The 26,668-nt window shown below is 46.4% G+C and overlaps 1 protein-coding gene across 1 annotated transcript in view; it reads left to right on the forward strand.

Moving 5' to 3' along the window:
* APCDD1 (APC down-regulated 1) overlaps positions 1–25,856 on the forward strand; it is a 33,791-nt gene extending 7,935 nt beyond the window's left edge. Inside the window, exons 2-5 of the mRNA XM_029922016.1 lie at positions 4,926–5,109; positions 8,115–8,646; positions 22,009–22,330; positions 23,826–25,856. Coding sequence (XP_029777876.1) covers positions 4,926–5,109; positions 8,115–8,646; positions 22,009–22,330; positions 23,826–24,277 — 1,490 coding nt within the window. The 3' untranslated portion in view covers positions 24,278–25,856. The remainder of the gene's footprint in view (positions 1–4,925; positions 5,110–8,114; positions 8,647–22,008; positions 22,331–23,825) is intronic.
* The last annotated feature ends 812 nt before the right edge of the window (positions 25,857–26,668 follow it).

Here is a 26,668-nt window from a genome sequence, read left to right on the forward strand (position 1 = left end):
TCTTCTGTCATGGGCTGCTCTGTGGTTTACCCTCCCCAAGCCCATCCCCAGTTTCTCCTATGTGAACCCCTCCTGCCCACTTCTATATGTTTGGATATGCTAGTCTGCCTAGACCACTTCAGTTCAGCCTTCAAGACATGGATGAACTCTCCAAGGATCAATTTAGAGCCTGCTCTCTCTGTTCTGAGTCTCTCTACAAGCCCATTTGCAGTCTGATTTCTGGCCCAACTGAAACTCCCTCAGGGCAGTTGACTGCAGACTGAAGGCGGTTTCTCCTACCAGACAGCAGCTCCTACTTTCACATGACCCATTTAATTTTGCTCCCTAACAGTAATGGAGGTGGTGGGTACTTCAAAGGGCAAACACAGGAAGAGAACCAATTTTATTTTTTCTATGCTAAGAATATAGCATCAGCCACAAGTGCAAACCCTAACTCACTGTGTGCTGAGGAGCCATGCTAACTGTAGAGTTCTCCATCTGGCTGCTCACACTACTGCTCTTTTCCCGGCAGCCTTGCCAAGTCTGTGAGCTTTACTCATTGTCTGATAAGAGCGATGGCCAAGTGGAGATGTGTCTCTAGAAACCGAGTGATTTAATGATCTTTTGTCTCCTTTCAAATGGTTTGCGTGTTGGTGGTTCTGGGATTTTATTTCTTCCACTCTCAGTTAAAAAGCATCACTGTAGGCTCCCTTCCTGTGTGACTGGCCTTATGAACAACCCATGCAAATCCTGACCACCACTCCCTCTTCCTCTGCCTTTGAACTCCGAGCTTCCTTCCCAGAGCCCTCCTTCATCATCTCCGCCCTTGTTCTTTGACATCCAGGCCAATGAGTCCTTAAGAGCCTCAAGATCAGAAAAACTTATCTTCATTCTTAGTCATGCTTCCAGCTCCTAAAATTATACAAAGTAAGAGTACGTAGGTATTTGTTAAACTGAGTAGAACTTGTCAACAAACACGGAGCCCAGTGCTTTGGGTCCCACCCTCTTCTGCATCAGAGTTACCGATTAACTTGCCGGGAGCCCCATGTCATTCTCAGAGCTCAGCGGGAGCCTGGCTCTGGTTGACTTTTACCATTATTTTAACTGTTCTATTAGTTAGGAAAGACTTTTTCAGGGCAGTCTAAGAGTCTAATCATTTTTTAAAAGAATAACACATTTAATTCTTTTTTAACATTTGTTTATTTTTGAGAGACAGAGACAGATCATGAGCAGGGGAAGGGCAGAGAGAGAGTGACACACAGACTCGGAAGCAGGCTCCAAGCTGTTAGCACAGAGCTTGATGCAGGGCTCAAACCCACGAACTCTGAGATCATGACCTGAGCCGAAGTCGGAAACTCAACCGACTGAGCCACCCAGGCGCCCCTAAAAGAATAAGACATTTAATGAGAACAATGTGCCTGTGCAAAGGAAGATAGTCTCAGATAATCCTGAGACCAACCCTAAGAGATGGGTAATGTTATCCCCTCTTTACAGATGAGTACACGGAAGCTTGGAGAGGTTAAATCATTTGTCTAAGGTCACAGTGCCAATGGTGTGTTTCATCAGTTGTAAGATACACATTTTCTTCCCATTTTAAGATCTCAGCTGTCGATGTACACCTTATGGTCGATGGGGGCTCTGGTTCCTGTCAGCCTGCAGGCATCAGTCATGAGGGGGTGATAGGGCCTTTGCCTCCGTGAACCTGGAGCAGCAGCTCACACTGTCATCCCATCACTTCCTTTATGTGTGTCCTTGTGACTCCATGTCTATGGATTAGTTGCAGATAGGTTGATTTTGAAAATAGAGTGAACGTTTGAGCCAGACATGCATGGTTATTTTCTCCATAACTCACTGATAAGTTACACTCTTCATGCTGAAGAGAAAAACCACTGTGAAAATTGGAATGTCCTCATATTGGAGCAGCAGAGTGTTAGTGTGACATTAATGAGGCAAATATTTATCACTGGAAGAATAAGTGCAATTCCATATTTTCTCATGTTAGCAGTAATCAATTACCTGGAAAGAAAGATACCCACGAAAAGATGTGACTCTGTTCCTGTTTTGCTTTTGAGATCCATGCAAAGCAAGCACATTGTCTGTCACATGTGAAACATTGCAGCCGAAGGCCAGAGGCATTGTCAAATCTCTCTGAACAGATAAAAGCAATGTCAGACCAGCAGATGCTGCTGTGAGTGATTCAAGGGTATCTCAGGACTATTGTTCAGGCATCATACCCTTCTTTAAATTCAAGTGTTTTGTCAATGGTAGTAAAATAATGATGTATCTTAACAATCCTTGAAGTCTTAGATTCAGTGAAATCCTTTATGTGGCAGATCAGTTTCTGACTCTCGCAGCCTGGAGATTTCGCCCATATCCACTATCCTCCTGGCTTCTATCATCTTTATGGGAAAACAGTTGCAGGGTGTAAAGAGGCTTAACAAATCGAATTTTAGAACAAAGCTTGGTTGATGGCGAGATGATGGTTCTTTACTAAGTGTTTAGTGTCACATTTAAAGCAGAGCTTTCCCCAACAATGCCCACTGCTTTGTAATTTGAATTAACATTGTAATTGATCACGTGTCCGTTGACCCGCCAGACAACTGTACTGTCTTTAATTTCTTGGTTGCCTAACAAACAGGGAGTTCAGAAAATGCTTCTCATAATCGGGATAATTACAACTCGAGATTGGTAGGGGGTATAGTCCATAGTGTCCCCTCTCTCTCCTCTAGTTCAAAGCCAACTGACAGATCAGTAGAGGTCTCAGAAGGACGGGGATGAAAACATGAGGATTGTGATAAAAATTTGGAAGATACAGTATAGGTGATATCCAGGATAGGATTACTACCTGTTCACCCCTGAATTTTTCAGACTTTCCACCTGGCCTCGTGCCACAGTCAAGCATCAGAAGGGGTGGGGTCCTTACTACATGGTGAGGGTGGGGGCTGATCGAAATCCATGTGCCGCTGACCCCTGAACAACACATGTTTGAACTGAGTGGGTCCACTTACATGTGGATTATTATTTTTTTTAATAAAGACCGTACATTGCTATAAATGTATTTTCCCTTCCTTACGATTTTCTTGATAACATTTTCTTTTCCTAGATTACTTTATTGTAAGAATACAGTACATAAAACATATAACATGTTGCCCAACGGTGAACTGTATTTTGAAAACAGGCCAGTTTGGCAAAGAGAAGGAGAAAAATGGCATGGTCACGCACACTTGCTACCTTCTCCATCCTGCACAGGGCTTCACTGGGGAAGGGTGAGTGAGGGAGGTGGAGAGAGTACCCAGAAATGTCACTCTTCCTTCCTCCCCAGAAGCAGGGGCCACGGGAAAGAAGGTCCTCGAGGAACAGCCTCAAGCATTGACACCACCCAATATGGATTTCGGATTTTAGTGTTTCTCTCATTCTGGCTGGGCTAAACAGAGTTGGTGGTGAGGTTGCATGTCATTTGAACACAGTACCGTCATCTCATTTTAGAATCTTTCTTCGTATTTGTCATATAGTGCATTTAATTGGATTGTACCCATAGGTATCTCTGCCTCCTTTCCCATTTGCTTCATTTAAGATACATAAGAATAATCCTAAACTACTACCCCAGCCCAAGGCCAGCATGTTGCTCAGAGGAAAAATCCCAGGGTTCTCACTTGGGGTCTGCTGGCTTCTCAGCACCAAAGGTTTTCCACGAAGGATTTGTTCAGCCCTCTGAATCATGGCAAGTATCTGAATATTTTACAAATATCTGAATGTTATCAACCTGTAGGTCTGAGTTTCTCCAGTAGATTTTCATCATGTTGCTGTAAGTCACCATATTCTGGGTCTAACATTTCATTTTTAAATGAACTCTTGTAAGCCATAGTTTCTCTATGAAGTTATTAAAGTTTCTCTATGAAGGTGTAGATTAAAAAATACATAATTGCCCCCTCACAGGGAGAATTCTAACAGGTGCATTTTGTTTATTTTGTGTGTATTTGTATTTTGTTTTCATACTTTTGTCTAACTAGTGTTTTGGGGTTTTTGGGTTTTTTTTTGCTCACAAGGTGCTGAATACTTAGTAGGTCCACAATGAAGTCATACTGACATGTTAATTACTTCAGGAATGAATCTCAAAGGAAACAGTGGGTTCTCAGATTATAACTCCATTTGCCAGCATTGCTTTATTCTGAATGTGGGGCCGGTGGTTATTTTGCATATTCAATCCTAATATTCCTGTATCTGTGGGAAATAAAAATGTACAGTCCTCTTGTAGTTACTCTTACTAGAACCCTATATTGTCACCGACTATGTGGGTGTGAAGAGTTGGAGTGAGAATGTAACTGGGGAAAGTGTCCCACACCTCCCCACTGTAGGGTGGGTAGGATGACTCGCACCCCACTGATGGGCAGCCTCATAGAGACAGACAGAACTAGAAGCTAAAAGGCTTGGTGGGAGCAGCTGGGAGCCAAGCCAGGGAGCACATGTCGGATGGGACATCAGAACTCCCTTTCTCTTTCCACTGAGGCTGATCTCCACACTCTTCCCCCTCCTCACCTAAATGTGTCCCTGCACAGCCCCTTTCTTACTTCTCCTCCCCTGGGACATGTTCCTTTCTCTCTTCAGTCCCTGTTACATTTGTTTGCACTATAAGCGGCTCATTTGGATGCATGACCTTATTTGCTGCCTCACAGATACATGGAGTTGAGCTCAGGCTTTGCCAGGAACTAGCCAAGAGACCTTCTGCGAGTTGGTGTTAACTCCGTGGGCCTCTGCTTTCCCTCTTGGGAAATGGTCTCCAGGGACACATCCCACTTTGAGACATGAACTCCATGAGAACAGACAGTGATAAACATGGCGGGGTAGGACTGTAGTTCCCACTTGCAGTGATTTCCTGTTCCTCAGCCTGACTCCTTCCTGTCTGCTGCAGGTTGTCCTTTCAGCAAACTTCCACTTTTCTCTTTCAGGGCTGGGAGAGGGTTCTGCCCTCCTTCATCCAGATAGCAGATCCCATCCCAGGTCCTTAGAGAAAAGTGCCTGGAGGGCTTTCAAGGAATCACAGTGCCATCACATGCTCAAACATCTCCACAATGGCGCCAGGATCACTGTACAGATGCCACCAGCGATCGAGGGCCACTGGGTGTCCACTGGGTAAGAGGGCCAGGGCTGGACCAGGGCAGGGAGGGACCAGAGAGCACACGTCTATGGAAGGCTTTTCTTAGGGTTTCTCAGATGCAGAGAGACTTTATCCTATCTGCAATGGTGTAGGTGTTATCTAAGTTCTAACTAAAAGCCAAGCAACACTTTGAAACTCTGGTTGGTAAAGAAACAGAGCTGAGTACTGTAGAAATCTTAGCTAAAACAGAGATGTACCACTGTTAACCAAGGGGTGTGAGTGAATGGGTCCTTGTTTACCAAACTCTGTGGGACCACTCCTGTATAGAAAGAAACCATTAGCAAGTAAAATTAGGAGTCTGTGTTTCACCAACCCTGAAACATGACTTGCAAGCTTCTGATGATCTAAATATTCTAGCCATATTCTGGTAATTTAATATACAGCTTCAGGGTTCTAAGAGTACGTGAAAAAATACTCAGGCTACCTCTACTAGCCAGGGCATAGTTCTTGGACTCTTTTCCAGGCTGCAGAGCTGAGATTTATCCCAGTTTGAGCTCTGGCTTATCTTCCATTAGAGCTTTTAAAAATAGCCTAGAGGCAGACCTGCAGTTTTTTCCCCTACCCATTAAATTGTTGAGAATTAACAAGGCTCACTCTGGGATCTAATCACTTCTCCCTTGCAGCCTCCAGGTACCTTGGGGAGGGATCAAATGCACACAGAGAGGAGAAAAAAGGAATTTTATAAGATGATGAAGACCCAGAGGTTTTATTTTTTTCTCAAGATGAGGTTTCTTAAAATAAGGAGATGATAGATATTTGCACAACCTGAATGTGATGTGCTTTTAATAATTTGTCATTTTATTCAAACAAATATTTATTTGAGTGCACAATTATTTACTGTGCGCCAAGCACTAGTCTAGATTTTGTGTGCATAGCAGTGAACAAAACAAGACATGGTCCCTGTCTTCTGGAATTTTTCAAATAAACATACAAAGAAGTACTATGAAGAGGGAAAAAAACAACAGGTGCTAAAGGGGAATACCAGGGACCTTATTTTAGGATGGGGGTGGGGTGAGGAAAGGCTACCAAAGGAGAGGACACTTGAGCTGGGATGTTGTTAGCTGTGCAAAGACCCAGGGAAGAGCTTTCCATCTGGAAGAACTGGCAAAGGCTAAGTTGGAGAAACAACTGACCCAGCGTCCCTGTAGTCGAAGTGTAGTAAACCTGGGTGTAGGGATCTGGGGAGAACAGCTCCAGATGAGGCTCCTGAGGAGGGCAGGGCCAGCCCCAGAGCACATCTGTCTGAACTGGACTTAACCATCCAAGAGGACTGGAAGGTCTTTGACGAGTTTGCAGCAAAGACCACATTTGAGACATGATTCAACTTTCATAGGAGGCAGCCTGGCTAGTGGTAGAAAAAATGATATGAAGTTGACCAATTAAAAGACGGTTGCAGCAGGTACATCTAGAGGTGAGAAGGCCTCAGTGAGAGAGGTGGTGGGTCAGTGGAGTGTGGAGGACTTGATACTCTGAGAGCCAAGCTCTGGAGCCCCCCAAGGCACACCTCCATCAGTGCTCAGATGAGCAGTTAAACTACAATTACCGCTCACACCAAAGGGAGCCATCTTCGCAGGGGGAGGAGCCTTGCTGCTCCTTCCAGGCCTTCTCACTGACACTGCAGGGTTCCTCTGAGTGCCATCTGTGCCTGTGCCCTCATTGGATGTCCACTGACTGCCTTTCCCAGAGGGAAGTGCCCACCTAGAGTAATGTTAACCTCTCACCAGCGTGTGAGCTGACAAAAAGAAATATTAGCAATTTTGAGAATCACAGGCTTTTGAGATTTGAGCCCCACTGCTTGATTTAACAATGCTGAGTCTGCTCAAACCAAAATTACTGTAAATAGTATATAGTAAATATTATAGATACAACATGCTATGTGGATATATGGCATATATTATAGTGAGTTCTGGTAGTACGTTGTTTTACACACACACACACACACACACACACACACCACAGATTTGAGCAGATTTATAAGGCCAAAACTGATGAGATGTAAGTCATGATTTAACAGAGTGGGATCTAGCGGAGGGTTACAGAGAACAGAGTCTTCGGCTCTTTGGCGGATGTGTTGAAGAAACCCTCCCAGACGTCTCTGGTGTGCGCTGTGGTGCAGAGACAGGAACTGGCCACATGTACAGTGGTGATCAGTTCCTGTGAGCCATGTGCACCCTGTAGACCTTGTCCAAGTATTTCTGGCCTAGGAATCTAGCGTTTATCTAAAGCCAAAGCAAAAAAACATTTTATCATTGTCATTTTGTCAGCACAAACGAAAGGAACCCTTATATCCGTTGTTATGTTAGCTTTGCTTTCACTAATGGACCCTTTGTTTTTCCAGGAGAGGGAAAATTAATTTTCACTGGATGGGAGGGTGAATGTGCAAGTGCCTCTAAGTGACTTCTCCCCAGACTGGATTCCATTTCAACATGACAGACATCCAGCACCTGCCTGCTCTAGACAGGGTCCGCGAGAGGGAATTGTTCAGGAAATCACCTCTTTTTGAACTAGCATAAGGACACTTCCTTCATAGGCCAGCACTGCACTCTTCCCTGGTCCCACCCGAAAGGAAGACACTTCTCTGAAGTCAGGCCCCCAGATGGAAGTGAGGGTGGCAGGTTTGGGATCTCCTGGCTTGTTCATAAAACAAATGAAACAATGTGGTGTAGAGAGATGAGGAACACTGACCTGTGGCCAGATGGCCTGGATGCCTACTCTGCTTCTGCTACTGGCTGGTTATGTGGCCTGGGGATCATTTCCTAATCTCTTGTGCCTTGGTTTCCCCAGCTGTAAGATGGAAACAGTATTACTGTACTCATAGGTGGTTGTGAGGGTTCAATGAATTGGTGGCTCTGAAGGCAGAGAGTAGTGTCTGGCCCAAAGTAAATGTTTGTTGTCATGACATAATTTCTCGACAGTGTAACAAATCTGTTCCTCATGCCTTTGAGCTTTAAAATGCCTTCCTTCCCCCTTTCTCCTTCAGCTGTGAAGTGAGGTCGGGCCCAGAATTCATCACAAGGTCCTATAGATTCTACCATAACAACACCTTCAAGGCCTACCAGTTCTATTATGGCGGCAACCGGTGCACGAGCCCCACCTACACCCTTGTCATCCGGGGCAAGGTGCGCCTGCGCCAGGCCTCCTGGATCATCCGAGGGGGCACCGAGGCTGACTACCAGCTGCACAACGTGCAGGTCGTCTGCCACACAGAGGCTGTCGCCGAGAGGCTCAGCCAGCTGGTGAACCGCACTTGCCCTGGCTTCATGCCCGTTGGGGGCCCCTGGGTGCAGGACGTGCCCTACGACCTGTGGCGGGAAGAGAATGGCTGCGAGTGCACCAAGGCTGTGAACTTCGCCATGCATGAGCTGCAGCTCATCCGCGTGGAGAAGCAGTACCTCCAGCACAACCTGGACCGCCTGGTGGAGGAGCTCTTCCTCGGGGACATCCACACCGACGCCTCGCAGAGGATGTTCTACCGGCCATCCAGTTACCAGCCCCCACTGCAGAATGCCAAGGTACCCCGCAGCTGACTGCCCCCAGGGCCTGCGGGCTTGTTTGTTCTTTATTAAGATGAGTGACCAGAGGGGAGACGGTCAGTGGGGTCCAAAGTGCCCCACGAGAGGAAGCACCCAGCATCATGGGGGAGTTGTGGGGGGCTGCGTGGGAAGGGACAGGCGGTGGAATCAGAAGACCTGGCTGAGCCACCACCTTGCTCTGCCAGTCAGGGGCTGTGGTTTTCCTAATGACACGGGCAGTGGTAGTGGGGTTGTTAGTGTGCTCAGGGTGCCTGAGGTGGTTGTTCCAGAAGATTCCTAAGGCTCTTTTCAGCTCTAACACTCCAGGAATATCTTCTTTGATTCTAAGAGAAAAGCATAAAAGGAAATTGGAGATGTTGTACCATACTTGGGAGAGACCATGACTGCAGGGATCGCAGCCCTGGAGGAGGCTGAGCGGTGCCTGAGGGAAAGTGACAGGGCTGCTGTAAGGCTGGAGAGCTTGTGGCCTCCTGTCCACATTACTGCTCTCAGTCTTCAGGAGGACCCCTCAGCCCCTCGAGGCAGATCTCACCACCCTATTAGGCTGAGGGGAAAGGCAGCAGAGATTCAAGGGATTGTCTTTTGCCCAAGATCTCCCAGTTAGTGAGGTTCTGCACTGGAACTTGAACCCAGCCCTCTTTCTCCAGACCCCACATTCTTTCCATTGGACTAAGTGAAATGTAAAGTCACTGTAATCACAAGGGAGGATGGAGGGGGGCAGGAAACAATTAAAACCTTATAATGTTCTTTTCTTGAATGATAGTCCAGTAATTATATTTGGAATTCACAAAGCATTTCCTTCCCATGGGCTCAGAATCCATGTCAGCCTGTAACATGATCGTTTCCACTGTAGAAGTTGGGGAAGCTCGAGGCAGGGAAGGGGGGTGCAGAGAAGGAAGATTTCTCCAGTGCTCCCCTGCATCAGATTGGCTTCTGTGGAATCCTCTCTAGAACAATGACTTTCTAAATGAGGGGCCCCATTTGACTTTTGTTTGATAGTTTATTCATTATTTTTAATCTTTTTTTTCTTCAGTCCTTTGAGCTTATTTATGACTGGTAGAGATATCCCAGAGTACTTTCCCTGCCAAAGACCACTTGGTATTATCTTCTGTTTATCTGTGTTATTGTGAGCTCCTGTCATGAAAATCGCCTTTATTATAATTGTGGGAAATCTGCTGAGGAAGCCCACTTGGCGGAGGCTGCTTCCTCTAGATGCGCCTCACCAGGGACTGTCCCCACGTATGAGGTGAAGCCAAACTGAAGGCCCATGGCCCCAGACCCAGCACTCCCTGGGCTCACAGCTTGACTGTGTCCTGCCGTAAGGTTCCAAATGTGCTGTGGAGGAAGAAGTGAGTTAGGGCAGTGAGGGAGAGGGTGGCCTTTCCTGCCTGCCTTCATTCCAGTTTCTGCCCGGGATCCCCCAGCACCCCTCAGGATGGGGGAGGAGCTGAGGAGCTGAAGCCCCACCCAAACGTACATCCCGCAATGGCATCCAGAGGGCATCCAGAGGATAGTGCGCCAAAGGTGGCGCCTGGGCAAGGGCATGGTTTCCGGGTAGATTTTTAGGAGTCCTGGGCTCGCCCCCATTGTGGGAGCCTTCCAGGTAGAAGCATCATCCAGAGTCAGTGGTGAGCACTGCTGCTAAACTCTTCTTCCCTCCTTTTTATTTTTAATGTCTATTTGTTTTGAGAGAGAGGGAGAGAGAGAGAGCACATGTATGGCGAGAGAGAGAAGAGAGAGAGAGAGAGGAAGAGGGAGAGGGAGGGAGGGAGGGAGGGAGGGAGGGAGAGAGAATCCCAAGCAGGCTCCGTGCTGTCAGCCCAGGGCCCAAAGTGGGGCTCAAACGCTGGGACTGAAATCATTACATGAGCTGAAATCAAGAGTTGGTCATTTAACCAACTGAGCCACCAGGGTGCCCTACGAGTAGCTCTTCTCTTGACATCTCTGGTGTGAGAGAACAGCGGGGGGAGGAGCTTTCGTCCGAACATTTGGCTTTCTTTGAGTACAGTCTAGCCAACGTTTAAATTATCTGTGGTAACGAGAGGTAAGAAAATCATGAATAAAAATGGCCCACAGATAATCCGGAAACCTTATAGAAGCCAAGAGCGCTAACTGGGTCCTACCCTGAAGCTTTATGAAGATCTATGCACAGAATTCTTTTCGTGGCCTGTTCACCTTCCAGTAAAGACACTGCTAAGCAGCAAACAGCCAAGAGGCAGGGTCTGAATATGGAGGAGGAGTCTGAGGGAGGAGGCTGAATTCCTGCAGGAAGAGGCAGGTGCATCCATGGAGCTGCCCAGTTTGGAATCTGGTCGCTCTTCTGTCTGCACCTGACCATGGGCTGATTTTTTGCACACCCTCATGTTCAGATTCCTTTTTGTCAGCCCATGGAGGCTCTTTTTAGGACTGAAAAAAAAGATTAGCCCTAACACCTTTCTCTTCTTACCTCTGTCCCCTCACTCTGAACTCCCTGTGGTACTTGTGGCATGCCTCATCAGGAGGCCCGACAGGTAAAAATCGGTATTCCCAAGACTTTCAGCTCAGGAGGATTTTCTCCTACTCCTCCCCAGGCCTGTAGGAGGAATTTCTCATGCTGTCAGTTGACTCACTGAACAAGGCCTGTCTGTTGGGCAGGCAAAGGCACACACTTGTGGTTCTTGAAGGAAAAATGTCTTGACTGTGAGTATTACCATTGGCACAGGGACTAAGGATGATAGTTGTAAGGCTGACCTCAGGATTTTTATAAACAAAAAAGTGGGAGACATGCTTTTTTTTTTTTTTTTTAAAAAAACACTGTCTGGATAAATTGACAAGAATATGGACTTCGAAAATGGTAGCCAGTCCTGGAACCCTCTTCTCCTGTGGTCATCAGCTGTGGGGTGTTGGTGTCATCTGACCTTTTGAAGCCTTCATTTTTCCTCTATAAAGTGATAAGACTAGAAGAATCAATTGGATCAGTGTGCAGAATGCTGCCTCCCATCTGGAAAGGGCCCTTCACCAAAGCTCCTTTCTCCCCATTCCTGGAGTAGGTAGTCCTTCTGGGCAGGTCTCTCCTAGAGGGATGACATTGACCATGGGCCTCCAGATGTTTAATGATGACTCACTATGAAGCACCTCCTTCCATTTTCTCCTCCCTCCCCTGCTAAGGCAATTGTGAGGACATTTACCCAGATACTTAAGAGGTAGATCCTTTAAACCCCCAGCCTAATGCCCAGATTTAGGAAATTTTAAAGGTAGAAAGAACCTTGGGCATACTGTTAAGTATTAAAAAAAAAAAAGAGAAGGAGGGGTCAGGGGAGGAAGATGAAGAAGTATAGAATAGTATGAACAGTATGATACCATTGTATAGAACTAATAATGAGGGAAGAATAAATTAAGCGTACAAAGGAGGCAGTATTTCTGGAAGGGGAGGAGAGAAACAAAATGATGGTCTCTGGGGAAGGGAACAGTTGGAGAACAGTTAGGCAGAGCCTCAACACTGTATACCTTTTTGTACCTTTTGCAGTTTGCGCTATGAACCCATATTATCTAAACAGAATCACCATACAAAATTAAAATGAATTAGGTAAGTTAGGCCTCTGAGGCTCCGAGGAGTGCTGTGGCCACAGCTAAAGATGGCAGCAGGGCTGGGAGGAGGACCCAGGCAGGCGTCCCGGGTGGGTGTGCGCTGTCCACCACCCTGACTGCCAGCCCACATTGCCAGAGGCGTCCTCTGAAGGCCAGTGAGGTCTGTGTGGCTCTGGGAGCTGAAAGGGCCCGTTCTTCTCTTGTTGTCCCTGGCGTGGAACGTCTTGGCCTGCAGCATGCCGCCAGGTCCTCAGGAAGTTTTTAGATCCTTCCCCAGGACAGCCACCAGAAGAATAAATGGACTTGGCCATTGGTGCCTTTCCAGACTCGGCACAGGCAAAGCCCCAGGTGCTCCCTGCCTGCTGGCTAGTGGCGGGTCACCTCACCCGCTGGGAACGGGAGGGAGGAGGGCTGGGAGCACATCCGGAGAGACCACACTCCCCCCGCCACCCGCCTCTTTGAACTCTTTGCCTCCCCCTAATTGCTGGTCCATAGAGACCTGGCTGAAAATTAGTTTAAATGCTAAATTGAGTTTGAAACCACTAGTCTCAGCCCCTCTGGAAACGGGACACCATGTAAAAATAGAAACTTTAAATCAACTTGTTTTTCTAAGCTTTATACAGCTTTGCTGTGAGGTTCAGAGTCCCTTGGCAAATGCATTGCCTTTGAAGAGAATCAGGTGTGCCGGGAGGATTCTTTCAGGATGAAATTGGCTACCCTTCACTACAAGAAATGAAGACTGCATAAAATAACCCTGAAAGAAGATGTTTTGCCTGAATTGAGCTTACCATCAGGACAGCTGTCACCCTCTGCCTAGATTTTTCTGCAGTTGAAGGGTTAGCCAGCCGAATTCTTTCAGTGGTAGAATCAAATAGTAATTAAAAGCAAATGATTGCCCGGGAAACACCAGAGCTTCAGGATCAGACTTGTAAGCAAATGGAACTGGTCTTTTGCCAAAATCCTGCACTGATTTAGCCACAGGGTCGTAAATCAAAGAGGTTGTCTGAAACCAGACAGCTCTCCCCAAGCATGGATCTCAGATCTTCTGCCCCAGCACGTGCAGAGCATGTCGGAGGACAGGCACCAAAGTATTTTAAAGAGTAGCTGAGCACGGAAAATGAAGAAGGAAATACCCCTGTGCTTTGTCTCCTGAATTCTATAGAAACTTCTAGACTGTGAACGGGCCTTTGTTTTTGAAGGAGCTTGCTTTCCCAAGCCTTTTCATAGTATGTGAGAAATACGCAGACTTCCTGCTATCTGTGACCTCATAGGGACCGTGGACCAGGGCCACAGGCAGTGCACGTCTCAGGTCAGCTCCAGGAGATGGCTGTGCTGTGGGAAATGGCCCCTCCTCAGGCATGTGCTTGGCAGGGACCCCAGGTGGGTGGGTGAGTGGGTGTCCCAGAACTAACAGTAGAAGGAGCCCTGGAAGGTGGTTGAGGAAGAACTCATGTTTCTTCTCTTTCTGCCAGTGTAGGGAAAGGAGAGGGAGTTCATGAAGGTGACAGGGAAGGGAAAAGGGGGTAGAGGCTCTGAGAGCGCAAGGAGTCATGGCCCAGGAAAGCCTGTCTCGCATTAAGGATGAATCCTAAAGATAAGTATGGCCCAGCTCTACGGGGCTGGGCGTGTACTACAAAGCAGCAAACGTTGCACATTGTAAGGGAAGACAGAGCCGATGATTGGGGTTTGGTGATGGAGCCTTGACTCCGAAAGGGTTACCTGTGTGGACCTTTTATTTGGGCCAGAGTATGAAGTGCCATACAATTACTCAGCCACACAGCTGCTGGCATACACTTTTATTGCAGAAACAGTTCATTATATTTCTTGACTCCAGAGTATTTCAGCAGATAAACAGACATGCAAGGTTGCTTTATTTAAGGAGTTAGCAGACCAGGAAATACTTGTTGTCAGGGACGGTACAAGTGGTAAACATTTCATCCCTTAAAAGGCAAGAGAGCCCAGAGGACAGAGGGAGAGCCTGGGCATGCCGGAAACCAGCCGTCCAGAAAGTCTGTAGGAAGCCCCATTCTGTGGGAAGGGGGGGTGGGGCAGACCTCAGGGTCTACTGGATTTATAGCAGATTTAATTATTAAAACAAATCTATTTCAACTATTTAAATGAATTTAAATTGATAGGAATGGAAGAAACCAATAAAAGCATCTATGAGAAAATTTCTTCTGAAACATATTTAAAGTCATTTGTTTTCAAGAACCAGCTTCTTATGGTCTTTTATATCTGGCTGTTGAGTCTGTACATGGTATGTATGTGTAGGCGAGGTGGGGGCAAAATTACCTTTTGAGTGATGTGCTGATGTTTTGCAAAGATTGAAGGCCTTTGTGAGTTAACTTTTCAGATTCTAAGCTTCTTAGAGAGCCCTGTTCTAGAAAATGAAGGGTTGCTCCCAGGGACCCCCACCCCTCCACCCCGAGTACCTCTTCTCAACTCCAGGATGCAGACAGTGTAGAGTTTTGACTTTTGCCTTGGGCGACAGATGTGATCCGTGAGGAGTCAGCAGCCTACCTGTCTTGTGTTCTTCCATCCACCTTCTATCCCCCCATCCCTTCATGGGTACCATCAGCAGCCCATAAAGCTACTGTTTTAAAAGTTTTTTTTATGTTTTATTTATTTTTGAGAGTAAGACAGAGGATGAGCAGGGAAGGGGCAGAGAGAGGTGGGGGGGACACAGAATCTGAAGTAGGCTCTGACCTCTGAGCTGTCAGCACAGAGCCTGATGCAGGGCTTGAACTCACAGACTGCGAGATCATGACCTAAGCTGAAGTCGGATGCTTAACTGACTGAGCCACCCAGGCGCCCCATAAAGCTACTGTTTGAGAGACACAACAGGTGTGACCATGGCTATTCCCCTTGCTTCCTCCTGAAAGAATCATCATGATTCATTGAGGTGGTCAAAATGAGCCCCAGTTCGTAAATTCATGGGTTCCCAGATATGAAAAGTACCTGGTGAGGCCCATTCCACAAGGTGGTCAGCTCTCATTTGTGATGAACACTGGCCTACTCTAATCATATTGTTAAATAGCGGGTGACCACATTCAAGCAATCAGTCTGCCACTCTCGAACCTTTATCATACCCTCCATGCTCCCCCAGATGTCATGGGAAGGGAAGTAGGAGAAAGAGAGAGTACTTTAGTCTTAGCTTCAAAGATTTTGATGAAGTTGTTCTCAAGTGAAATGGAGAGGCCCTGGGAAGTCTGTCTGTCTAGGAATACCTATAATAGAAATTTAATAAAATGTGTGGAGATTTGGGGTAATAAAAGAAAAAGCTTTCAACTTCAGTCACTGGCAGGTTCCTTTCTGAGAAAATGAGTATGTTTCTTATCCCATGGAAGAAAACTCTGTGAAGGAGACTTTCCATCATCTGTTCCCATTTTTCCTCCTCTTTGAGCAAAAATTTGAGCCCAAGAAATGTTTTATTCATCCTCAATTTCTAGTTGATCTGTTCACAGCAAGATGATATCAAGTAATTTCTTCCATTATGAGAAGACTCTGGAAACAAGTGGATACTGTCAGCAAATGTTGTTGACGGACCAACTCTCTCCAGAAATAAATATTGGCAGGGAATGAGAGAGCACTGGAGAATCCCTATTAGTCATCGGCCAGAGAAGACCTTTACCAGGGACCAGAGTCCTCAATAGGGAGACATCTGTTCTTTGCAGGACTTCAGCCTGGATAAAGGCAGCCTGGGGCCAGGGCGTAGCACTCAGCAAGGCCCAAGACCAAACTGTTTCCGATCTACTTTTGGCTTGTCAAGTCATCAGGGCCATGTTATTCTATCTCTCTGTGCCTTGGTGGCCTCATCTGTAAAGTGTCCCCATGGTCTCTTTGAGAGGTCGTGAAGCTAAGGGGATGGTGCACTTGAGCTTCCTCAGAATCAGATGTCCTGTACACGCGAGCTGCCTTTATCCAACGTGTTGCCAGGGCGTTAGGCAAAACCCCACTCTTTGCCTGGAACAGCGCTCGCATATGATGTTGAAGACTGATTTTTCATTATTGGAATAAGTTTGATTTCTTTAAGAAATTAATTACATCGGGATCTTTTTTCTTCCCTCCTCCTTCAGAATTAAAACTATTTATGGTTGGTATAAAGAGTAGCAACAAGGAGACACATCCTGGTCCCTTTGCTTTAACCTTCAGATCTTCTGTGTATAGAAACCCAGACTTCAAAGCAGCCCTTTCTAAGACTCTGGGAAAGGAATGATGTAGAAAGAAGCCCAGTGGGAGAGCCTACAAACTGCCAGCTTCTCAGAGGAGACGCCTGTATCAGAGTGTGGACCAGAAAGGAGAGAAATTCCATAAAGCAAATGATATTGCATACTACACATGACTTCATGTCAAAAAACTCTTTTTCTCATTTAGTAGTTTTGAAGAACTGCTATTTAAGAAAAGCATCCTGAAAAAGAAACTTTAGAGGCAATACAATATACAGGCCTTAATTTCTGCTTCCCCATCATTATTCCTATAAGCCTTTTGGGTTTTATTCAAGCTGAGGATGGTGGGAAGTAAGAGCACAAAAATCTAAAAATATGTCCATAAAACAGAGCAGTTTCCTCTTTATCTAACCATGGCTAAAACTGTCCCATTGGTGATAATATCCACAGAGAGGCCAAAAATCCCACCCCTGTTTGTGACATCTTTGGATTCTTAATGCCTACTCATGAGTTGTTATAAAAAGTTACTAGCCACAATAACCAGAAAAGCAACCCGATTAAAAAATGGGCAGAGGATTTAATAGACATGTCTCCCAAGAAGATACACAAATAGCCGTAAGCACACGAAACGATGCTCAGCATCACTCCCATTAGGAGAGCGCAAATCAAAACTACAGCACACCATACCCCTTAGATGTCAGTTATCAAAAAGAAAAAAAAAAAACAGTTGTTGGCAAGGATGTGGAGAAATTGGAACCCTTATGTCCTGTGGGTGGGGATGTAAGATGGCGCAGCTGCTGTGGAAAACAGTATGGTGGTTCCTCTGAAAGTTAAACATAGAATTACAGTGTGATCCAAAAATTTCACTTCTGAGTGCATGCCTGGAGTAACTGAAAGCGGAGTTGTAAATAGATGGTACACCTGTGCTCACAGCATCATTATACACAGGGTCCAAAAAACGGAGTGTTCATCAACAGATGAATGGATAAACAAAGTGTGGTTCATACATACACTGAAATATTATTTGGCCTTGAAAAGGAAGGAAATTCTGCAATATGGTACAATGTGGATAAACCTTGAGGACATCATGCTAAGTGAAATAAACCAGTCACAAAAACAAGAAATTCTGTGTGTTTTCACATGTGTGAGGGACCTAGGGTAGACAGAAAGAATGGTGATTCTTGAGGGCTGGGACTGAGCCAATGTGGAGTTGGTGTCTATTGGGTACAGAGTTTCAATTTGGGAGGATGACAAAGTACTGGAACTGGATGGTAGTGATGAATATACTTAGGACCACGGAACCGTGCACTAAAAATGGTTAAGGTGGCAAGTTGTATGTTATGTATATTTTACCACTTTAAGAATTTGGGAACACAAATACCCAAGGGCTAGGTTCTTCCCACTGTGCTCCAAAATTCTCACAGACCAACTTCTGGATGGCAAGCTTCTATTGCTTGTGGCCTGCCTTTCCCTGTTGCCAAACAGAAATATTTCAGCCAGGTCCCCATCTCAAAGGTCAGGACCCTGCCCCATTATTCTTACAAATGCTAAGTAAACTCCAGGTGCTACCATAGCATCTTTCTGGAATGCCCCCCACCCCGCTCCTGTTACCAAGCCTGTTCCTGTTCTGATCAAAAGAGCACTTGACCCCTGATACTATGCTAGTGGCAGCTCTTGTGGAACTAGGATCCCTTACTCTCCGCCACACCCAGGAAGCTTTCTGGAAGGTTCCCACATTGATAGTGGTATCTGAGGAGACAGATCTTGTCAGGGAATGAGACTCCTATCTTAGAATGGCCAGAAATGAAGTGGCCACACACACAAAAAAATGGCTTTAAATCCCCAAATTACAGATAGCAAACCAATTTTAAGGGTTCAGGATCTGCAGGGGAGTAGTAAGCAGGCTGCCGGCTGGTGAGGGGAGTAGCACAGAGTAGTCGCTCCTCATGGGTGATGTGGAAGCTGCCTGGTGTGTGCTCCTGGGCGCTCCTCTTTCTTCCCAGGGCCATCCCCTGCACAGCTCGGCATCCTTGTTAATAGGCACGGGCACCAGAACACTGCTGTGAAATCTCAGGGACGTGGATCTGAGCACTGGGCTGGTTTTACTCAGACTGTGTGGGGTGGGGGCAGGAGACCAGGGACAGCAGGGGGATGGTTTGATAAAGGTGCTGATCATGATGACACTTGCGAGCAGTTAAGAGGCTGCTTCCTCTTCATATGTGTTACAGACATCATATTAACTTTCCATCCCAGACTTTGAGTATCAAAGCCCAGTCTAGGGTAAGAAATTTGAATTTTTCACCTCCTAATATTTGACTAAGAAAATACATGATGACAAAGTTACTGAATTTGGTGGTGCTTTATTTTATTTATTTATGTTTATTTTATTTTTTTATTTAAATTTTATTTAGCATACAGTACAATATTGGTTTCAGGAGTAGAATTCAGTGATTCATCACTTACATACAGTACCCCATGCTCATCACACCAAGTGCCCTCCTTAATACCCATCACCCATCTAGCCCATCTCCCACCCACCTCCCTCCATCAACCCTCAGTTTGTTCTGTCATTAAGAGTCTTTAGTGATCTATTTCCTTCTCTCCTCCTTTTCCCCCGCTTCCCATATGTTCATTTGTTTTGTTTCTTAAATTCCACGTGTATTTGTCTTTCTCTGATTGACTTATTTTGCTTAGTGTAATACATTCTAGCTCCATCTACATCGTTGCAAATGACAAGATTTCATTCTTTTTTATTAATATTCTATTGTATAGATATACCCCATTTTCTTTACCCATTCATCAGTCAGACATTTGGACTCTCTCCATATTTTGGCTATTGTTGATACTGCTGCTAGGAATATTAGCGTGCATGAATCCCTTTAAGTCTGTATTTTTGTATCCTTTAGGTAAATATGTAGTAGTGCAATTGTTGGATTGTAAGGTAGTTCTATTTTTCATGTTTTGAGGAACCTCCATACTGTTGTCTGGAGTGGCTACACCAGTTTGCATTCGGTGGTGCTATTATCTTATTCATCCTAACCTGTGTTTGTACCTATAGTGGGACATGTGCCTTTATTTAGTCTTCCTATCAAGTGCCATGCATGCATGCGATGCAACTCCCTGTGCCTCATCTGAGAAGCTTCTCCTCAAAGTGATTCTGGGTGCACTGAGTGGGAGCCATCTTAATCTACTGCTTACTTCTTGCAGCAGTTATGCAAGTGTAATGACCCCCATTTTATACATTAGGATGTTGAAACAGAGATTTGTAACTTGCCCAAGGTCCCCGGGGGCTCAGCGGCAGTCACTGCTGGAAGCATGAGGCTGGCCCATGGTTCTCAGGACCTGGCCAAAACATCCTCAGTGCATGAGGGACAGCCATAATGGGCTGTGTGCTCTTCCCTCTCCTTTCGCTCTGCATAGCTTGTGGAGGGCAGCACACTTTCTCCAGTATGCCCCCAGAGTCCATCATAGGCAACCATCAGCCAACAGATGCATTGGGACCTCAACACAGTGAGGACTTGTCCTTCATCTCTGTGGCTGCCCACAGCCACAATTGGTGTTAGCAAAGGAAGCCTTCTCTCTCCTCAGTTACATCTCTAGGCTCATCTAATGAGCACAGCGACAAGTTAGTGAGCCTTGAGTTCGCCTTGGAGGAGGCAGTGGAGGGATGGCAGCTCCCCCACTCTCTGAGGTATCTGAGCACTTAACCAAACAAGCCTAGCAACGTCACACCAAGTCAGTGCTGGAAATGAAAGGGCTTGGGAGTTTTGATTCCTGACTCTGGGAAACACATATGTGCCCACTTGGGATTGCCTGCCAGGGTCTGGGGCCACACCGGTGAGCAACCGCAGACCATGAGCATCGTGGCAGGGGGAGCCCCAGGCCAGTGTCCGGGAGCTGGCCCCTGACAGCAGGCCACAACTGTCACCCTCCTGCTACAGCACTGAATGGATTTGCTTCATGCTTCCATCAGCTTTGCCACAGCCAGTGTGGGAGGGAGAATTCTGGAGAGACGCTCCCCACGTCCAAGGGCAGGCAGCCCCTGGCACACAGGTATACCTTGACTTAGGTCAGAAAGCCAGGCAATGGCACATATGGTCAAGAACCCAGCTCTCCTGTCTTCTCGACCATGGCATTTTGGGGGGAGCCCTGAGCTGTCTAGGCAAACAGCATTTTTTATGTGGCTGGCCATCTCTTGTCACCTCAACTTGCTGGAGGTTTTCTTAAGCCACAACCCTAGACAGACGGCCTTTGTCCTGGAGGCTCTGTTAGTGTTATGAAGCAGATGTAACAGGGAGGCCCTCCTGAAAGAGCTGCAGCTATCTAGCACTAATTAAATGGCTTAAAGCTATAAAGCAGGAAGCAAATTAAGAGCCCATAAACCTTCAAACCTCAGGGCCAGCAGACACAAATGGATGACAGGTGTGCGTGCTGACTTTTCAGAGGCCGCTGCTCTTGCCCTCTTTCCGTCTGCCTCCTTTATGGTGTCCTTTGAAAGGACTCCTGCTTTACAACACAGCTTCCTTTGTCATTTCAGCAATTGGAATGTTATCCTTTTTTATGATTATTATTTTGTGTATCTCATAAATGTTTTTAGTGAAAAATAATCTAATTGTCAAATACACACATAACTGTCTTAACCATTTTAGGGTGTGCAGTTTAGTAGCAGTAGGTACATTCACACCATTATGCAGCTATCTCCCTCCATCCATCCACAGAGCTTTTTCATCTTCCTGAACTAAAGCACTGTCCCCATCAAACGCTAACTCCCTGCCCCTGCCCCCAGCCCCTGGCAACCACTGTTCTGATTTGTCTCTGAATTTGATCACTCTGGGTCCCTCATATAAGTGAATTGTGCAGTTATTTGTGCTTTTTTGTCTGGCTTATTTCATTTAGCGTCATGTCCTCAGGGTGCATCTATGTTGCAGCATGGCTCAGAGTTGCCTTCCTTTTCAGGATTGAATAATGTTTCGTTGTGTATGTGACCAAGTCTTATTTATCCTTTCACCTATCAATGTGCATTGGGTTGCTTTCATCATTTGGCCGTGTGAATAATGCTGCTATGAACATGGATGAACAGCTATCTTTTCGAGACCCTGGTCTCAGTTCTCTGGATTATAAACCAGAGGTGGGGTTGCTGGATCCTATGGTAGTTCTTTTCCACAGCCACCACCCCATTTTTCATTCCCACCAGCAGTGCACAAGGGTTCCAATTTCTCCACATCCTTGTCAACACTATTATGTTCAGATTTTTTTCATAGCAGCCATCCCAGTGGGTATGAGGTGAGGCTCGCCTTTCTGAAGTCAAGTGTCCTTGACATACAATAGGATTCTAAAGAGAGTACACATCACAGCTGAAAGAGACAGGTCCCTGATGTCAGTGCTCACAGGTGCACTCTTGAGCGCACACATGCACACACCTACCCACCATGACCCTCCTGTCTGTGCCCAGGGCATTGCTCCAGGTGTGTCTTCCATACCCAGGTGACTAGTAATGGTGCCTGGGGTGCCTTGCCCAGCCCCACTGGCAAGCCTTGTTTGAAGGAAGCATGTGTGCGCTCTGCCATGAAGACAAAGGTCTCTCTGTGTGCTTGTTTCTTGGCTCCAGAACCACGACCATGCCTGCATAGCCTGCCGCATCATCCACCGGTCAGATGAGCACCGCCCGCCCCTCCTGCCCCCCAAGGCTGACCTGACGGTTGGGCTGCACGGCGAGTGGGTGAGCCAGCGCTGCGAAGTGCGGCCCGAAGTCCTCTTCCTCACGCGCCACTTCATCTTCCATGACAACAATAACACCTGGGAAGGGCATTACTACCACTACTCCGACCCCGTCTGCAAGCACCCCACCTTCACCATCTACGCCAAGGGCCGCTACAGCCGGGGTGTGCACTCCTCCAGGGTCATGGGAGGAACTGAGTTTGTGTTCAAAGGTAGGGCTCCCGCCTCGACTCCCAAAGTAGCAGCCCAATGGGTGAGAAACTGAGCCGTTTGGGGATATTTTCATCTAGGCAGAGCCTGAGGGAAAGGGCTTTTCTTCTGCTAGGGGTGTTGGGGAGAGAATAGGGAGTACTTTCTGCTTCAAGTTCATCATTCACAACAGCCTCTGAGGTCCTCTCTGCTCAGAATGGGGCCAACAGGGGTGGCTCAGTTCATGGGCCACAGTGCTGGAGTGCCCACGCTGCTGGGCATGGTGTCAGACGTGGCCCAGGAGTGTGTTTCTAGGAATGAAACCTCAAGTCTGCCTGTTTCCTTTCTTGTGCACAGCTCATGGTGACTGTGAGCTGCCCCAGTGATAATGTCACGTGTGCTTTCTTGACTGGGCAATAAAGAGTGGGTGTTACTTACACCGCAGGCGCTCAGAGTTGTCCATTCCAGCACTGACTTTGTCATGCACTTGAGAGTTGTCATGTGCTTGGAGGAGGGAGGCTTGAGATTTGGAAGGATTACCTAAGCAAGGAAGGCAAGGGGTGAAATTCACCAGGCTGTTATCAGCAAGGGAGGTCTTGTGGCCTTTATTTCTAGAATTTCTTTTTAAGCTTGTACATCTTTTAAAGATGTCGTCAGTCATGTCATTGACAAATAAAAGAGAGGTGGCCCAGAAACTGGGTGCGGCCCCTTCTAGGTTAGCATTCCACAGTTCAGTCTATTTAATATTAAGTATTTCTGCTAACCCAGATAAGTCCTAGGGGATCTTAACCCTCCACTTAGAAAGATTTCCTCCAGGAATGATGGACCTTTGCTAGATGTGGCCAGGAGAACAACCATCTTTGTCTGATTCCACCCCAAAGCTGCCATGGTATACATAAAGTATATTCTCCTGGGATCCTTCAGAAACAGTCCTCTCTAAGCACTGGGATTTTTATTTAATGCATTTACTCATATTTTCCTTGGTTACAGCCTATTTTATTTTTGTTGCCTGATCTGTGGGCCAGTATTAATTTCCAAAACTGCTAATCCGTATAGCTATTTGACATGACACCAAAACGAAAAACCTCAATACCTTTTCATAAAAACAAAATTCCACTTTGTGTTGAGTATTTTGTCAATCCCAAAGAGTTAGTGTCACTAAAGACAACTCCTTGGAGACCCTCAGTGTAACAGTTTGATTTCACATTAACGGTCAGCCAACCACAGTCTGGACACTGCATTTATACACCAAATGCTGTCTGCCTGCCGTATATTCGATGTGATGGGCATTCATATCGACACACTGAAGTATTTGCACTGGGGGGGTGCTTTTAGGGAGGCTGCGACAGGCGGGTGGCTGTGCAGGGTTGGGTTTAGAGCAGTCACTCTGTGCAGGGTTGGGTTTAGAGCAGTCACTGTGCAGGGTTGGGTTTAGAGCAGATGGCCTGTGCGCACAGAGTGCTTTCATTACCGCACGCCCCCCCTTAGAGTCACCACCCTGTCCTCTCTCTTTCTCAGTGAACCACATGAAGGTCACCCCCATGGATGCGGCCACAGCCTCGCTCCTCAACGTCTTCAATGGGAATGAGTGTGGGGCAGAGGGCTCCTGGCAGGTTGGCGTCCAGCAGGACGTGACCCACACCAATGGCTGTGTGGCACTGGGGATCAAGCTACCTCACACCGAATATGAGATCTTCAAAATGGAACAGGATGCCCGCGGCCGTTATTTGCTGTTCAACGGCCAGAGGCCCAGTGATGGGTCCAGCCCGGACAGGCCTGAGAAGAGAGCCACCTCCTATCAGATGCCCTTGGTCCAGTGTGCGTCTTCTGCACCCAGAGCTGAGGACTTCTCCGAGGACCACCAGGGTCACCAGTATGGGAGCCGGGCGCCAGGGAGGAGCGCCTGTCCCCTGCTCCTTGCCGCACTCGCCGGCCTTTTGACTCTGCTTCAGTGGAACATCCTCAGATAGAAGTCGTTAAAAAGTTATATATTTTTCCAAACCAGGATTCCTTATAATTTACAGATTTCTTTACAAAAAGAAAGGACACTTCTTGTGATGCACTTGAATGGCCGAGAACTGTGACTCCTTTTCTGCTGCCCAGGCCCCTCCCTCCCAGTCCTGAGCAGCGCTGTTTGAAGTTCCTGCTTTGAACTCTGTCCATGGGATCCCAGGCCTGGGCATCTTCTCAAGAGTAATTGCACTTTAAGACCACAGAGAGTGTCAAGCTAGTGTGTGTGGTAGAGGGCACAGGGTGACAGCTAAGTCATCTTCTTTTCTTCCTCGTAATTGTTATGTTTCCAAGTTAAATGGATATCAAGCTACAGCGTTTTTTGCCACTATACCGCAGTCACTTCCTGTCCTCCCTTGAAACTGCTTTACGACCTGGGAATCCAGTGTGGAGTTGGTTTGGAACTGCAATCAAGACAACTTTCATTAATAAAGAAGGGACTTGGGTGTAGATATGTACATAGGAGAATGGCACAGGGTTTAGCTTAACCACCTTGACAGCCTTTATGCAACAAAAGGAGGGAATCCAAGCTTTCAGATGTTGAATAGAAAAGCATCTGTAATTAAAGTTTCAACATAATTTAAAGTATCATTGTTTTAACTGGTGGGGAAGGGAGACTCGGTTTCTGGGTGGTTGCGGAACGCGTGCTGCCTTATTACTGCTCAGTTGACAAGGGCGGTTGAGCAAATATCAAAAGCAGCACAAACGAATAGGGACATCCGGGATAGTCACGGTGTGTTAAGTGCCACCTTAATGATAGAAAGTGCCTGTTCATTCCACAGTTTCTTCTTCGTGGGGCCGGCCATCATCCTGGCTCATGCTCTGTCTGCTTAGGGGCAAGCAGACATCTTCCCTCTGCCATCTTGGCTACCTTCAAAGATGACTATTCGGAGACCGCACCCAGCTGTTGAGAGAGTGAAGTGGAGGCACACTCACTGGGGCTGCCCTAGACCCTGGGCTTGTGTGAAACCCACTTTCTCATCGGACATGCCAGCTTGACTCAATTTCTGTCCTGCTGTTGCCTTGGCCATGTGGCAGTCCCAGGTCACCTTCTACAGAGTCTGTGAGCGTCTTCCTCAAAGATGCTGGGAAGCTCCATGAGGCATGTCTGCCCATTACTTTGGATTATTACAAATGGTGCTGTCTGAACACCAAGTGCTATTGCTAATAGAGATGGATGGAGGAAATAGGAAGTCACTGAAAGCCTGGATGCAACTGAAAGTGAGCGTGGAAACCATGATCAAGGTCAAGAGTCATACTTATATTTAAAAATTAACTTTATGAAATGCTGTAGTATTCAGTATGGTGATAAGTTATAAGGATAGCATGGAGTACCAAAGTGCTTTATCTTTAGTATATATTTTAAGTTGTGGTGCATACCGAGGGGTTTACTCAAATGAAAATACTAACTTAATGTCTGCCAAGTTTAATAAACAAAGATGTCAAAAATACTCCCACAGAATACATTTTACCTGTGGATCTATTTAATTAATACTAATGCTATCTTTAAAGGATATAATAAAATTATGTGGAAAACTATTTTCACTGCTAAAGGGTACCTCCATGATTTACCATAAAAGTGATAGATTTATAGCCATTTAATTCACAGCCATTCACCTCGTCCTTGCTACTCACACTTTTAAAAAGTCTATACACACACACATACACCCATCCAAATTAGGTATTGACATGTATATAATGTATGTGTATGTATATATGTCTTAGGGACAAGGTGACATTCATGTGGTCATATCACTTTCTGATATACTATAAATCATTTCAGAGAATGGCCAGTATAATTTATTCGCAAATTATCAACACAATTAGATGTATGCCTGTCACTTGCTGTATCGCCCACATGTATCACATCTTGTCTTGCTTGTGTCATGTTAACACACATAAGGGTTAGTAAGTCAGTAGCAGCTAGGTCCACTTGTAAATACTAGGCTTGGTGAAAGAAGTAAGTAAATAAAGGATGGCTCTTCTAGACTTCCCTGGCCTGCTGGAACTAGACTTCTCTCTTCCTGGGTAGTAGCTGTTGATGGTCAGGATCAGAAAGTTGTTCCTTGGGCAAGCATTTTAAAATCCAAGTGGATCTTGGACTCAGAAAGAAGCCTTCTGGAGCCTCCAGTTGCCCATTTGTGCAGACACGACAGACCTGGTCATCTGCTTAGAGTAGTAGCGGACACCATGCCCAATGTCTGTGATGTCCATCCCGCCATCCTGAACAGTCCGTGATGGTGCCACAGTGCTGTGGCAGCCCACTGGGTAACTCAGCAGTGCCCAGTACCAAGGATGCCTGCAAGAGAGGCTGGGGTCAGAGCATCCTCAGTGGGGCTTCTCACACGCCT

The sequence above is a fragment of the Suricata suricatta genome, chromosome 14 (assembly GCF_006229205.1).
Source record: "Suricata suricatta isolate VVHF042 chromosome 14, meerkat_22Aug2017_6uvM2_HiC, whole genome shotgun sequence".
Classification (NCBI taxonomy): domain Eukaryota; kingdom Metazoa; phylum Chordata; class Mammalia; order Carnivora; family Herpestidae; genus Suricata; species Suricata suricatta.